This window comes from Sciurus carolinensis, chromosome 2, assembly GCF_902686445.1.
Source record: "Sciurus carolinensis chromosome 2, mSciCar1.2, whole genome shotgun sequence".
NCBI lineage: Eukaryota > Metazoa > Chordata > Mammalia > Rodentia > Sciuridae > Sciurus > Sciurus carolinensis.
The window spans coordinates 122,566,181-122,581,378 of NC_062214.1; the positions used below are offsets into that span (position 1 = coordinate 122,566,181).

Sequence of the window (15,198 nt, forward strand, 5' to 3'; positions counted from 1 at the left end):
TTGGGCCCAGTTCTTGCATATACTGCTTTTTCTTCACAGATATTATTTTTACTCTTGAGTTCACAGCACCGGGACTGTTCTGGCACACAGTTGATGTTCAATAAATACTTATTAAACGAATGAGAAAAACGGGATTGTAAAACAGTGACTTGAGCAATGGTGGTGAGTAAAATCGTAAAGAAAAATTACAGATAGAAGAGAGAGAGAGTGGAGGATTCCAATAGCTAAGCAAGGGTTGTTGAGATATAATTTGATACGAGGTTGGTTAAATTTGTAAGACGGGGAGAAGAAATAGCTTAATTCTTACAAAGATCATACACTGTGTTGTCCTTTGGCAGGAATTTTCATCATGGAAGGATTCCTTGTCTTGTTATCCTAATTGCCTGGATTCAGTAATATGCACCCAACCATACTGTGGCCACCCTGTCCGCGTCTAGGATCCTAGAATTCTTGCCATGGAACTTTTTCTTTTCTCATCTAGTCCTGAATGTGTTTCCTCAACCCCTGCAATCTTCAAGTCATCGCTGTTCTACAGGCAATCCGCTTCCCTTGTACACGGGACATGACTCGTTTCATTTTATTCTGGGGTTTCTTTCACAATTTAAGGTTTGAAAATTTCTCTTTTTAAATCTCTCACGGTTTGCTGTGCACACAGTCCAGAATGAAGACAGTCAGGGGACTCTCCACCCTCCTTATAGCATGGGCCTGTTTTGCTGGAAACCCCAGCCCTGAGAACCGAAATGGGTTCAGGGAGGAAAGGCTGGATGCCCCCAAAGAGGAGAGGGACCAGCTTTGGAAAGAACTCCGTTTAGGTTTACAACACAGCCTCGGGCGATTGAATCAGGGTGTGTGTCGCCATGGAGACCGGGCTGGCCGGCGTACTCGGCTGCCATTGGCTGTGGACTCCCGGGCTGGGGATATAAGCCGGCGCCCGGCGAACTGTGCACTAACTGTGCGGACCAGACTCAGCTACCGCAACGGCCACGCAGCCCAACCAGGCAGAGCGGAGCCAAGACGAGCAGGCTCACTGGAAGGGAGTCGGCGCCTCCATGGAGAACGAGTGAGGCGGGCACCAGGCCCTTGGACCCCGGAGGCCCTCGGGAGGGGAAATGGCTGTCACTCAGACCTGGGAACTTGGCTCCCAGGGCCCGGAGGTGGCCGGGAGAGGGAGCGTGTGCCCTGATGATGCAGAGAGGCCTGGCACTAAGCCTCGTGTCAGGGTCAGGGCAACAGAACAGTGGGGCAGCCACAGCCGGCGCGCGCGGGAATCGAGCTGGGCAGCGCCGCCAGAGCAGGAAGGGGACTGGTTAGTGTAGTGTGGCTACTCCAAGGAACTGTTGTGGGTCCGTGTGTGTGTGTGTGTGTGTGTGTGTGTGTGCGTGCGCGCGCGCGCGCGCGTGCTAGGGGTGCAGGTGGAGAGGGGAAGTATACCCCGACTCCATTCTAGGGAAGAGGTCTCCCACCACATATACTCTTCACAAATTCCCATTCTAGAGTCTGGGTAAAGCGCGAGATACTTTCAGAGAGCAAATTCGGAGTTTCTGCTTTAGAGGGAAGAATGCTCACCTCCCTTGCCGGCTCCTCCTTTCCCTCCAAATTGGAGGTCCGATTAACCAATCGTGAATGCAGTGTTGAGGAGAGAAGGAAATCTTTATTCACTGAGCTGAGCAACAGACAAGTACCCACTCCTCCCCACACTTGTGAAAAACTCTTTTGTCTCCCGTTGGTGAAATTAAATTCCCAGTCCAAGTCACCAACATAGCATTAGGGATCACGGTGGCTTTGGATAACTAAGAGATCCAAGGTATTCTTTGGGGACAGATCATGAGTGAGGAAGTTCTATGAGCTGTGGTTGAGACATGCTAGGTGGCCATGCTTAACACTTCTTTCATTTCCTTTTTTTTTTTTTTTTTTTTCCACCTCTGGGGGGATGTTATTTGCTAATTTCTTGCCCACTTCATTTGTTCTTTGCATCACCTTGTAGCTCTATCGCCTCCGCCCAGCCATTACCCAGACATTTCCCGGAGGATAGCCTGGTTTCTTATCATGTCTGGTTTCCTAGAGCAACCAATCTGTTTTTGAGGTGGTCCCACTATGTTGTACAGGTTGGTGCCCTACTCCAGGACTCAGGCAGTCCTTCCAGCTCAGCTTCCCCAGTATTTATCTGAGACTACAAGTGGACACTGAGGCACCCAACTCCTAAGCTCTGCTTTTAAAGAGAAAAGTTTCCTCTGGAGGCTTGCTTAGTTGTATCCAACACTGTTCCTTCCACCTCAGTTCCACCTCTGAGAACAATCTTTGATCTTTTAAGATGGCTGTGATGGATTGGACTTGAAACTGAGAAAATTTCTTGGTTGATTTTTGTTGGATGCATTGGGCTTCTGAGTAAGTGTATATGCCCTTTGGTCCCTGAAGGGTAATGTGAAGGAAAGATGGGAGTAGGCAGGGAAGGGGAGGAGGGGCAGGAGAATATCAGAAGAAGAAAGCTGGAGAAAGTTTCAAATACAGAGCTACATCCCCAGCCCTTTTTATTTTTTATTTTGAAACAGTGTCTCACTAAATTCTCTAGGCTGAACTTGTGAACTTGCGATCCTCCTGCCACATCCTCCCAGTTGCTGTGATTACAGGTGTGTGCCACCACGCCTGGTATTTTTAACAAATTTCTGAGAATTATGCAGTCAGTCCTAATTACCTTTGCCAATGTTGTGGATTGTGTCTGCTTTTTTGCAATAGTTTAGTGTCTGATCTTGTGTACCTTTGCAATTCCATTATGATAGGGGTCTGCGTGGGCTTGGTAATTCCAAAAATAATGATCCAGGGGAACTGAGAATGGTGCATAGTCTTCTACTAGAAGTGCTTGCATTGCTTTTTTGGTCAATTAAAAAAATTAGCCTGCAGAGCCAGGTGTAGTGGTGCATGCCCATAGTCGCAGTTAACTTCTAAGGCTGAGGTGAGAGGATCATGTGACACTGAGAGTTTGAGACCAGCATGTGCAATGTGGCATGACCCTGTTTCACACAAACAAACTAAAACGAAATAAAATTAGAGCTGGGAGTGTGGCAGCTCAGTGGTGGAGTGCTTACCTAGCATCCAAGAGGCCCTGGTATGATCCCTAGCACTGCAAAACAAAAAAAAAAAGTCCTTAGTATTTTGGCTGAGGAAGGAACTAGAGGGTGAGGATCCAAAAGAAAATTTGGCTTATTTCTGTCTTCATGGTCATTAGTCTTAATTACATTTTGCGTATCCCTAAGGGATAGCTAGGGTACTAAGGAAGATTGTATTAGGTCTGTTACTGCCCTCAGGAAGAGCTTAATTCCATTTTGAGTGCTCTCCCTAGCCTTACTCACCTTGATTTGATTATTTCATTGCACTTCTCTGGACCCTGTGGTTCTCCTCTCTAAATCTTTGTCATAAGGGAGAGCTATTAAACCTACCTGTGTTGGGGTATAGCCCAGGGCTGGCATGCTTGCCTGGCATGTGAGATGCCCTGGGTTTTCACCCTCAGGACTACAAAAAACCCAGAAGCAAACAAACCTGCTGACATTGAGGCTGATAATGGACACAGGTTCACTAACTTTTGCCAGATACTACAATGGAAGGAGTCACCCGCTAGACATTCAGTGGGCCTGATTCAAAAGAGGGGTGGTGAGTGATGGGTAAACATAGTATGGCTTCTTCTTGGTCAGCTTCTCTGTCCCTGTTGCTCCAATATACCTGCCAGCCTTTTTTGCACTGATGGTCGTTTGTCTAGGATGCCTTTGGACCAGGAGGAGAATTAACGTCATTTCCCTTTTATTCCCTAGATTCACGTACGAGGATTATCAGAACACTGCAGAATGGCTTCTCTCTCACACCATGCACCGACCTCAAGTGGCAATAATCTGTGGTTCTGGCTTAGGAGGTCTGACTGATAAATTAACTCAGGCCCAGTTCTTTGACTACAGTGAGATACCCAACTTTCCCCGAAGCACAGGTACTGGCAATTGAAGTGGGGGATGGGACTGAGGTATCCTGATGGGAGTCTGTGGAACTCAGTCAGGGAGACCAATGTGTCTACTCCTGGATCTAGCATTTGACCCAAAAATATGTTGTAAGAGAAGGGAAAAAAAAAACTACCATGAATCAGAATGACTTGAGAAGGAAATTCCCCTCATAGAAATCCCATAATAGACAGGGCATGTGTGTGTCACTGGGACATGATGATGTCTTTCCTGTGCTTTAGTGACTCAGCTCCTTAAAATTATACAACACCTCCCCACATGTGCTTCCTCCCATACACTGTCATCATCACTTACATACACGCCCCTCCAACCTGCAGCTAAATGGAAACAATGTCTGTAGCCTCCCAGGACCATGTCAGACCTCTGTCCAATATCTTCCTGCCATTTCCCCAACTCTAACTCCAGGCCTCGGATAAGACATGTGGACCATGTCCTTATAGATACATAGATTAATACATGAATGCACAAGATCTGATTCACATTGACCCTTTGAAAGGACAGAGGTGGATGTTCCCCATACACAGTGGAGTTCTGAGGGATGTGAAGTTAGCATATCCAGCATTCTTGTAGCAGCCAGAAAGTTCTAAGGCTAAAAAACTTAGAGGCTGGGTGAAACAGGGGCAAGTAAAGCCAAGGGTAGTTTATTTGGTTTACTTATTCTCAAATAACTAACTTCCCTTGGTTTACTTATTAATTTTTTAGGTTTCTATCTTCCTTCTTCTTTTCTCTGAAGAGTTAAGACTTTTAATAAATACTTAAAAAAACCTTTGGAGCAAGACTGGGAGACCAGAGCAGGCAGGTGTGGGAATGGGGGTTGGAAAAGGAAATAATAAAAAGAAAGAGGAAGGGCATAGTTCTCAAAGGGAGATAATAGTGACATTGGCTTCATCTGCCACGGCACTCCTGCCTCCAATGAGCAGGACATTGCACTAAGTGATAAGTGGTTTAATTTTATCAACCTATTTTTTATACTCTACTTTACTTGAGTTTTCTTAATGGTATCAACTTTGATCTTACTATTTATTTATTTTAAATTTTTAATTTTTTTTTCAAACTAGACATGAACTCAGGGTTGCTTTACTACTGAGCTACATACCCAGTCCTTTTTATTTTTTATTTTGAGACAGGGTCTCACTAAGTTCCTGAGGCTGGCTTTTAACTTGTTATCCTCATACCTCAGCCTTGTGAGTCTCTGGGACTACATGTGTGCTCTACCACACCCAGTGCTACTAATTTTTAAAAAATAAGTTCTGTTTTAGTAGCCCTTAACACTTCTCTTGATTCTGACCCCTCTCCCAACAATCTACACCCTAAAGAATAAATTGGCCATCCATTAAAAGGGACTGCCTGAAGAGGGAAATGGTGATATGGTTATGTCTGTAGGTATTATCTGTATTCCAGTCCCCACATACAACCTACCTTGGCATGCATTCCCACAGGACTGTTCTGTGAGTCATAAGGAAGATTTATATGGATCCAAATATAATTCAGCCCCTTCCCCCCTTGTTCAGTACCCTCCTCTTCAGGAAGGCAGTATATACCCATGAATTCCCTTGCTGGAATGAAGAGGCATATAGTTTAGTTAGCATAATATAAGAATAATTCTTTTTTTCTTTTATTTTCCTTTAGTACTAGGGACTAAACCCAGGGCCTCAAACATGCTAGGAAAGTGCTCTTCCAATGAACTATATCCCCAGCCCTTTTTATTTTTTGAGTCTGGGTTTCACTAAGTTGCCCAGACTGGCCTTGAACTGACAATCTTACCTCAGCCTCCCAAGTTGCTGGGATCACAGGCCTGAACCACCATGTCTGGATCCATTTTAAGATTTTTAAGAATTTTGGAAGAAGCCTATAACTACTGCATTCATTATCACCAACTTTATTTTTTTACTTACTTTTACTTTCTTGCAGTATGTCTTTCTCATTCATTTGAAAAAAAAAAAAAAAAAGTTTTTTCTTTGTATGCAGTTCTGGGGATTGAACCCACAAGTGCTTTACCACCAAGCTACACCCCCTGCCCTGGCTTTTTTTGAGACAGGGTCTCTCTAAATTGCCTGCGTTGGCCTCAAACTTGTGATCTTCCTGTCTCAGCTTCCTGAGTCACTTGGGATCACAGGCACATACCTCACTGAAATTCTTTAACAAGCCTTTCCCTCTTTTTTCATATGTTTATATGGAGTTTCCTTACCCACATAGCTCTAGTCTCAGGTTACATTTGTATTATAATTGTCTCTCCATCAGACTTAATGTTTTTTGTTTAATTATAATCTTATGTGTTAAACACAGGGAGAGAGTGGCTCTTGGTAGGTCCACACTATATGAAAGAATAATACCGTCCTTTTTTCCTTTCGTTTATGTACAGTGCCAGGTCATGTTGGTCGATTAGTGTTTGGGTTCCTGAATGGCAAGGCCTGTGTGATGATGCAAGGCAGGTTCCACATGTATGAAGGCTACCCCCTCTGGAAGGTAATCAGGGGCAGAGAACCAATTGGATCTGGATGAAGTGGGAGAGAACTACTCTATTTATTGCCTACCTCTTTCATCTTTCATGATGTATATTATGCACATCTACCTAGGTAGATGATGAAAGTTTGAAAAACCTTTTTCTAACCTCTTCTTCTAAGGTGACATTCCCTGTGAGGGTTTTCCGGCTTCTGGGTGTGGACACCTTGGTGGTCACCAATGCAGCTGGAGGGCTTAACCCCAAGTTTGAGGTTGGCGATATCATGCTAATCCGTGATCACATCAACCTCCCTGGTTTCTGTGGTCAGAACCCTCTCAAAGGGCCTAATGATGAAAGGTATGTATCTCGCTCTTTTGTTTCTGGAAGCATAGGGTTTCAGGACTTGTCTAGGAGTTGTGAGTGAGTTCATTTATCTGAGATAATACAACTTACGCCGTAGGTTTGGAGTTCGTTTCCCTGCCATGTCTGATGCTTATGACCGGAACATGAGGGAGAAGGCTCTCAGTACCTGGAAACAAATGGGGGAGAAGCGAGAGCTACAGGAAGGCACCTATGTGATGTTGGGGGGGCCCCAACTTTGAGACTGTGGCAGAGTGTCGCCTGCTGCAGAAGTTGGGGGCGGACGCTGTTGGTGAGAAGGAGAATTTAACTGGGGGGCTCGAGGGAAGGGGTCTGAAATAGTAGAGGAGTAGATTACAGACCCTACTTGGATCAAGAGGATCTTATTTAGAGGAAGGTTGAATTCAGCTGACTTCTGGGAAAACAGTGGCAAAATTTTTAATGTTATAGCACAACAAATCTCTCCTCTGAACAGGAAGGACTTAACTGCTTCAGCGTTAATCACCCACTCATGATTCGATTACTTCTAAGAATTATTCTAACAAATATCAGTAAAGCCACTGTATAACTCAGGCTGGAAGGTGGACCTTCTTATTTAGTCATTTATTCCTGACTTCAAAGGTAGCATAAACACACTGAAATAAATCATTAGCAATATATATATGACTTTTTTTTTTGGTACCAGAGATTGACCCCGGAGGTACTTAACCACTGAGCCACATCCCCAGCCCTTTTTAATATTTTATTTAGAAATAGAGTCTTGCTGAGTTGCCAAGTGCCTGGCTAATCTGCAGAGTCTGACTTTGAACTCATGATCCTCCTGACTCAGCCTTCTGAGTTGCTGGGATTACAGGCATGTGCCACCACACTGGCTTTGCATTAGCAATATTTATAAGAATTTGTAAGTCCCTCTGTGGCCCCACTTATTTTAAGCAATATTGGACAAAGAAAGTACAACACTAATTTAACTGTTTCTTTGGATCCTTGAGTTGTGTATGTTTGTGTGTGTGTGTGTGTGTGTGTGTGTGCATGCATGCATGCACGTGCGTGCTGGGGAGTTAACCCAAGGATGCTTTATCACTGCCCTTTGATTGTATATTTTGAGACAAGTTCTCAACTAAATTGCCTGTGGCCTGGCCTTGAACTTGATCCTCCTGCCTCAGCCTCCTAGATTGCTGAGATTACAGGGGTGTGCCACCCCACAAGGTGAATTTTTAAATTTTCAATGAAGTTAAGAATGATAGTCTAGCTATCATTGGGCTAGACTGTAATCCCAAGGGTTTGGGAGACTGAGGCAGGACGATTGCAAATTCAAAACCAGCCTCAGCAATTTATTGAGGCCTTAAGCAACTCAGTGAGACCCTGTCTCCAAATAAAAAACTAAAGAAAGGCTGAGGATATGGTTCAGTGGTTAAGCACCTCTGAGTTCAATCCCTGGTACCAAAAAAAAGATAGTCTAAAAGGTGAGGAAGAGTCATTTGCAGATCCTAAACAGTTAATTTCCTTTTTTTTTTTTTTTCCAAATCAGGCATGAGCACAGTACCAGAAGTTATAGTTGCACGACACTGTGGACTTCGAGTCTTCGGCTTCTCACTTATCACTAACAAGGTCATCATGGATTATGAAAACCTGGAGAAGGCTAATCATGAGGAAGTATTAGAGGCTGGAAAACAAGCTGCACAGAAACTGGAACAGTTTGTCTCCATTCTTATGGCCAGCATTCCACCCCCTGACAAGACCAGTTGACCAGCCCTGGAGTGGTCCAACCCCTAATGAGATCCAAGTAACTACCACCTACTTTGGCCCTTTGCTGGGTCTTGTGCCTCTACCCTTACATATTAGGAGAAAGGAAAGGAGAGAAAGATACCTGTCCTTTACTTTCCCCACTTTCTCCCACCAGACCCTTTTGGTACCAGGTCCTCTTGCTCAATTGTCTTCTCAAAGCAGTTTGTTTTCCCCTCCATCCTCTGTAAGAGCCAGAGCCCATGCTCTGTCACACCTAGGGATATATCATGGCTTGACGTAGGCCTTTGACTGTCACATAATAGCTGCTACTACTGCCTCACTAAAGCACTGGAGACCAAACAAGGACCAGCCCAGTACTTCCTAGAATTTATTTAATACCATAATGTTTTGAGAATAAAGAGAGATGAAATAATTTCTTCACTTTTTGGTACAATTTGGGATGAGGCTGGGGCACAAGCCAACACTGGCATGAAAAGCTGTGAGACCACATATCTTGTGTGACTCTGCTTCTCAGATAAGTAACTGAGAATGGGGACAAGGTGGTGTGTGAGCAGCAAAGGATGAAGAAGAAAGCAAAGTGTTGAAAGATGTTATGAACTGAGGACGGGCTAACTTCTGGCACTTGATGACCACTTCTTCAGACCAGTCTTTACCTCTGTCCTTTGTCTTCTGATTGTTTCATTCCTGTCTACCCTCCCTCAAGAATATCTGAATTTATTCACTGGCTTCTGTTCCTTAAGTTGCCACTTCCTTATTAAATATCTTTTTTCATGCATTACTCCTCCCCTACTCTCTCATTCTGCAGCCATACTCTTCATCACTCCAGTCTGACAAGGTAATGGCGAGCATCATTTTGTCTGTTGCCAGTGTCCCCACTGCTAACTGGATTCCTGCTAGTTTAGGCCAACCTGTGCAGTTAGTTCATACCTAGCTTCTTTGAGCCACTCCTTTCCTCCTTCTGTTTGCTCTGTGGGCTGCAGTCCTTTCACTTTTGCTTAATCAGAACTGCTCTGTGACACTGCATTTAGGCATTGCTCTTTATTACACAATTATTTTTGCTTATCAATTTGCATACAGCTGGCTGGCATGATCGAAACCACACTGCCCTCCCAGGCTTATGTGCCTTTTAAGAAAGGACAGTGTTAGCTGGGCATGGTGACATGTGCCTGTAATTCCAGCAACTCAGGAGGTTGAGGCAGGAGGATCACAAATTTGAGACCAGCATCAACAATTTAGTGAGACCTATCTCAATTTAAAAAAAGGACCAGGGGTGTGGTTCAGTGGTAAAGTGCCCCTGGGTTCAATCCCCAGTACTAGGAAAGAAAAGACTGGATGATCTTCTAATGATAGTGATGACATTTCAGTTAGTGGTATAATATAGAAGAGGTATTTGGAATAGGAAGCTTTGAAGAACTCTTTCAAATAATCCTTTGTTAGTAACTGACCAATTTAGATGAACCCAGCCTAAAGAAAAAGCATCCTGGAGTGGCCCTGTCGCTGCTTTCCCTCTCATCTTTGTACCTCCACTCACTACTGAAATCTTCCCTGGACCTTTAAGGGAACTGCTAGTATCTATTATTTGTTTCTGAGAGCTAGTTTAGAGGGAAGTACTGTGTATCCTTTAGATACATACATAACTGTTAACATGTTCATTTCATGAGATGGCTTAGATTTTCTCTTTGTTATTGAATATTTCTTTGTGTAGCACTTAGCTAACATTATGAAGCTGAAAATATAAAAATGGTACTTCCTCTCAAGTGCCCTACAATTTTTTTTTTTTTGAGGGGGTATTGGGAATTAAACCCAGGAGCACTCTACCACTAAGCTGCATTTCCCAGCCTCTATTTTTTGTTGTTGTTGTTGTTGTTGAGAGACAGGGTCTTAAGTTTCTAAGAGTCGTGCTAAGTTGCTGAGGCTGACTTCAAACTTAGAATCCTGCCTCAGCCTCCCAAGGCTCTGGGAGTACAAGTGTGTACCTCCCTACCCAGCTGCCCTATAATCGTAAGATAGGAAGTACCTATTGTACAAGACTTATATGAAGTGGGTATGGGTCATGTTGTGGGACCCCAAAGTAAGGAGTGATTATGTACACAGGATGGTGGAGATTGGGTTGGCTAGGGAAAGTTTCATAAAGAATTTTGAGCTTAGTTACTATGTGTATGGGAGGTGCTAGGGATTGAATTTATAAATTACACCTCAGCCCCTGAGCTTAGTCCTAAAGGATGGAAGGTAGAAAGGATTTCACATCAGGGTAAGCCAAAGCACAGACCTGCAAAAAGTAAAGGTCACTTGGACTGTAACCAACAAGGCTACAAGGGCAGAGCTACACAAGTCCTTTGGACAAAACATCACTGTGCCATGTGTCCCAGATGCCAGATGTGGAGCTACAGGACTTGTTTGCCCAGCTGGATTTCAGTCTTGCTTTGGTCCCATCCTTTCTTTCTTTGATCCTATTTTTGTGAATGGAAATATTTATTCTGTACCTTTATATATTGGATACTTGTATATAATTTCTGAGTCTCAGAGGAGACTTTAGATTTGAACTTTCAGGCAATCCTTGAACTGTTTAGACTATAGGGACTCTTGGAGATGGACTAAATGTATTTTTCATTGTGAGATGGTCATGAGCTTTTGGGGTCCAGGGTTGGATGTTGTGGTTTGGATGTGAAGTGTACCCCAAAGATTCATGTGTGAGGCAATGCAAGAAGGTTTAGAGGAGAAATGATTGGGTTATGAGAACCTTAACCTAATCAGTGAACTTATCACCTGATAGGATTAATTGAGTGGTAATTGAAGACATGTGAGGTGTGGCAGGATGAGGTGGAACATTGGGGGAGTGACTTTGGGGTATATATTTGTATTTGGAAAGTGGCGATTTCTCTCCCTCTCTGCTTTCCTCTGCCACACACTATACCATGATTTTCAGCTTCACCTCAAGCCCCGAGGAATAGAACCTACTGGCCATGGACTGAGACCTCTGAAACCATGAGCCCACAAATATACTTTTCCTCCCCTAAAATTGTTCTGGTCTGGTCTTTTAGTTACAGAAACAAAAAAGTTGACTGAAACACGTAGCATGTGCAAGGTCCTGGGTTTGATCTCAAGCACATACAAGCACGCGCGCGCACACACACACACACACACAAAAAAAATAAGCTGTTACAAGAAAATATGTATATATGTAAAAGCAAAAGGGCAAATAATTTGGAAATGAAAATACACACTGGAGGCAACATGGCAGTTACAGATGTAGTGACTTCTAGATTTGGTACAAAATTTCTGCCTTACAGATTCACCCAATGACAAAAATACTGCCACAGTGTACTGAGATGAGAAATTTCATTGTACAAGACTACTCTCTGCACTGGCCAGTCAGTCATACATTAATCATTTATGCTTCACCAGTTGACAATATATGTACATCAACAATGAGATTTGCTCCCATTTTTTCTGTAAGGAACATAAAGTTATGAACCATAAACTTTGCCATCAGATGGTGGGTCTGTCCCCAAGGCAACCCTGTGGCTCCAAATATTTCTGACTTTCCTCTGGAAAAATGTGAATTTGCAGAGACTCAGTTGTCTGTGATTATCATGGAAGAAGAAAGAAGAAAGAATGTTGATGAGAGGAAGGGGGAGTTCGTTCTCGGCTTACCTGTACACAGTATTTCTTAAACCAGTGCCTTTGCAATGTCCAGTTTTTGTACTTCCTGATTTTTCACCCAGACTGACAATAACTTCCTTATTTTTTAGTAATTAAAACAAAACATCCATACTAAGAAAAAGAAAAGAAAGCACACATTAAGTTAAATTAGTTTTTTCTTAGTTTAAAATTTTCAATGGGTGATAAAATCACATAGTGAAAGAACTAAGCAGCATAAAATGTATGCGGTGAAAAATCTTACCTGCATCCTATCCCACATTGACCTTTCTTTCTCCACCCCTTGGTAACTACTATTATTAGCTTCTTTTGCATCCTTCCAGGACTTATGCAAATATAAATAAATATAAATTTTCATTTTTTCTCTTATTATATACTGAAGTTAGTATACTGTATGTATTTTTATGCATCTTCCTGTTTTATTTTAACTAAATATACCTTGGAGATCTTTTTGCATCAGTAAGTTATTTACTGATAATGGGCTGTTTTGATTTTTAAGTTAATGTTGCCAAAGATAAATGGGGGTTATCTCAAAGTTTTTAGAAGCACAGGAAGATTGCTTTGGTCTTAATTTTTTAACTTTCTGTTTTCTTTTTTTTTAAAGTTACTTTCCAGTTTGTGTGTGTGTGTATTACCAATAAAAATAGAAACAAAAAGATAATACCACCTGCTTCCCAATGCAAGGGGAAGATGGGGAGAAGGCAGCTGTTCATTCTGGGCTGTGCCTTCTGTCTAAACTTGATTTGGTTCAGATTTGTATTTCCTTTTTCCCTCTTAAATTGGCCTCTGCTTTTTATAATTATGTTTTGTTTCTAAGGGATATCTTTTGAGCACACACTGGCTATTTGTCTGGGTTTTCTGTTACTGTAAATTTGAATTTCAGTAAAAGTGGAAAATTTCTTGTCTTTAGTTTTTTTGTCCGATTTTTTGTTTTGGCTTAAATTAGATTTAATATTTTTCAGGATTAATCTGCCTTTGTGCTCTTTTTTTCAGGTCAAAGAACCCCTCCTTCTCATTTGGCTTTCACTTTCACTTTCACTGTTTGTTCTAAGAAGATTGCTTTATCACACTTTGCAATATTTTTCCCTTGTTCTCTTGCTCTTTTCTATCTATCTATCTATCTATCTATCTATCTATCTATCTATATATATATATGTAGTGTGAGTCTGTGCCATTTTGCTTGTAAGCTTTTGATTTTAGCCTTCATTTTTCTTTTTCCTATTTTATTCTGAACTGGAACTTCTGTTATAATATGTAACAAAAGATTAGTAGGAATACAATACTACTTTATGTGTATGTATCCTGACCTGTTCTAGTTCTATCAAACGTTCTTTTTACTTATCATACATTGTCTAAGGTTGATTTCAGCTCAAAATATTAATCCCCATTGTATCACCAAAATAATAATAATGGTTACCACCATTGTTGCAATCCCACCAACTCCAGCAAACAAAGTATGAAAATCATTTAATTGCAATAGGGGATAAAGATGGTATTTGACACAGTGGTTGTTTTTGATATGGTTGTTTTGGAGGTGGGAAAGTTCTTACTCTGGACATCATAGATAAGACGTTGGGGAACCTGTGAAGCCCCTGTAATGCAAAATTATGAGTATCCAAATTTTTTTAGAAAGGTGAAGGTCATTAGGCTTCTTTGGATGCCAACTCCCTGTCTGCTCACAAATGGATAGGAATGACCATTATTAAAAAAAAAAAAAAAAAAAAAAAAAAAAAAAGTGGCGTTAAGAGTAATCTACAACTGATCTATCTCCCCAGCTGTTTTATATTAATTAAAAAATTTTTTGGGGTACTGGGGATTGAACCCAAGGGTTCATGATTACATCCTCAGTCCTTTTTATTTTTTGTTTTTAGACAGGGTCTCACTAAGTTGCTTAGGGTCTCACTAAATTGCTGAGGCCAGTCTCCAACTGTGATCCTCCTGCTTCAGCCTGCCAAGTTACTGGGATTATAGGTGTGATCCACCATGTCCAACTTATTTTTTATTTTAAGATGGGTATTGCTAAATTTCTTAGGCTAGCCTAAAACTTGTGCTCCTCCTGCCTCAATCTCCTGAATAGCTGAGATCATAAGGGTGTACCACTACCCATCTAATTCAATTTTATGAACTTCTTTTTTCAGTGTTGGAGATCACCCAAGCCTTGTACATGCTAGGCAAGCACTCTACCACTGAGCTACATCCCCACCCCTAAATCTACCTTTCTTGATTGTTGTCCAGTTTCTAAACTATTTCCTGTTTACTAATTCTTCACTTTAGGATAAGACTTATAACTGGTCTAAGGGTTTGTTGGCAGGTCTCCCAGAAATCTAGGAAACTGATCCTTGGTACATTTCCACAATACAATGTTCTAATGTCCTCAAACCAAGTTCTACTACCCTGGAAATTCTGTGAGAGATGTTTTAGGGAAACAAGCTTATCTGCAGTAGTATTGTAGTCTTATACCATTAGACTTATGAGGTACGTCTGCTCACAGAAGAGGTCTGAGCAGATTTACCCTTGCCTGTGAGCTAGGCTGGATCAAGACAGACTATTGTATTTCCATAGACTTTCCTCACTTACTTAGGAGTGCTCAGTAAAGATGCATGCTTGTAGTGAAATCAATGTTTCTACTTCTGTCTGAATTGGAAAATAAGTTCATTTCTCTGATTAAGCTGACTTTATCTTGTTTTTAGGATAAATAACACTGTTTAATTTACCTAAATGATGTTGCATCAGGTCTTATCATTAATCTGAATCTAATAATGACATTTGTCAATATAGTGGTCATTCAGGTTCTAGATGGTCCTAACATTGGCAATCCTGTATTATTTTTATGTTTGTCCATTTTTTTCAACCCTCATTTGTTTTGAACTTTGTCCTTTTTTCTTTTTTTTTGTGATTCTGGAGAGTGAACCTCATGGCCTCAAGCATGCTAGCCAAGTGCTTATACACCCCAACCCAGAACTTCATCCTTTTAAAAATAAGATGTAT

The 15,198-nt window shown here is 41.8% G+C and overlaps 1 protein-coding gene across 1 annotated transcript; it reads left to right on the forward strand.

The window, feature by feature from the left end:
* The first annotated feature begins 903 nt into the window (after window positions 1-903).
* On the forward strand, window positions 904-10,309 carry Pnp (purine nucleoside phosphorylase). The gene is given in 7 exon segments (XM_047535263.1): window positions 904-1,060; window positions 3,804-3,973; window positions 6,364-6,467; window positions 6,626-6,801; window positions 6,905-7,028; window positions 7,030-7,096; window positions 8,333-10,309. Coding segments are annotated over 7 exon segments (870 nt in total). The 5' UTR covers window positions 904-1,049; the 3' UTR covers window positions 8,551-10,309.
* The last annotated feature ends 4,889 nt before the right edge of the window (window positions 10,310-15,198 follow it).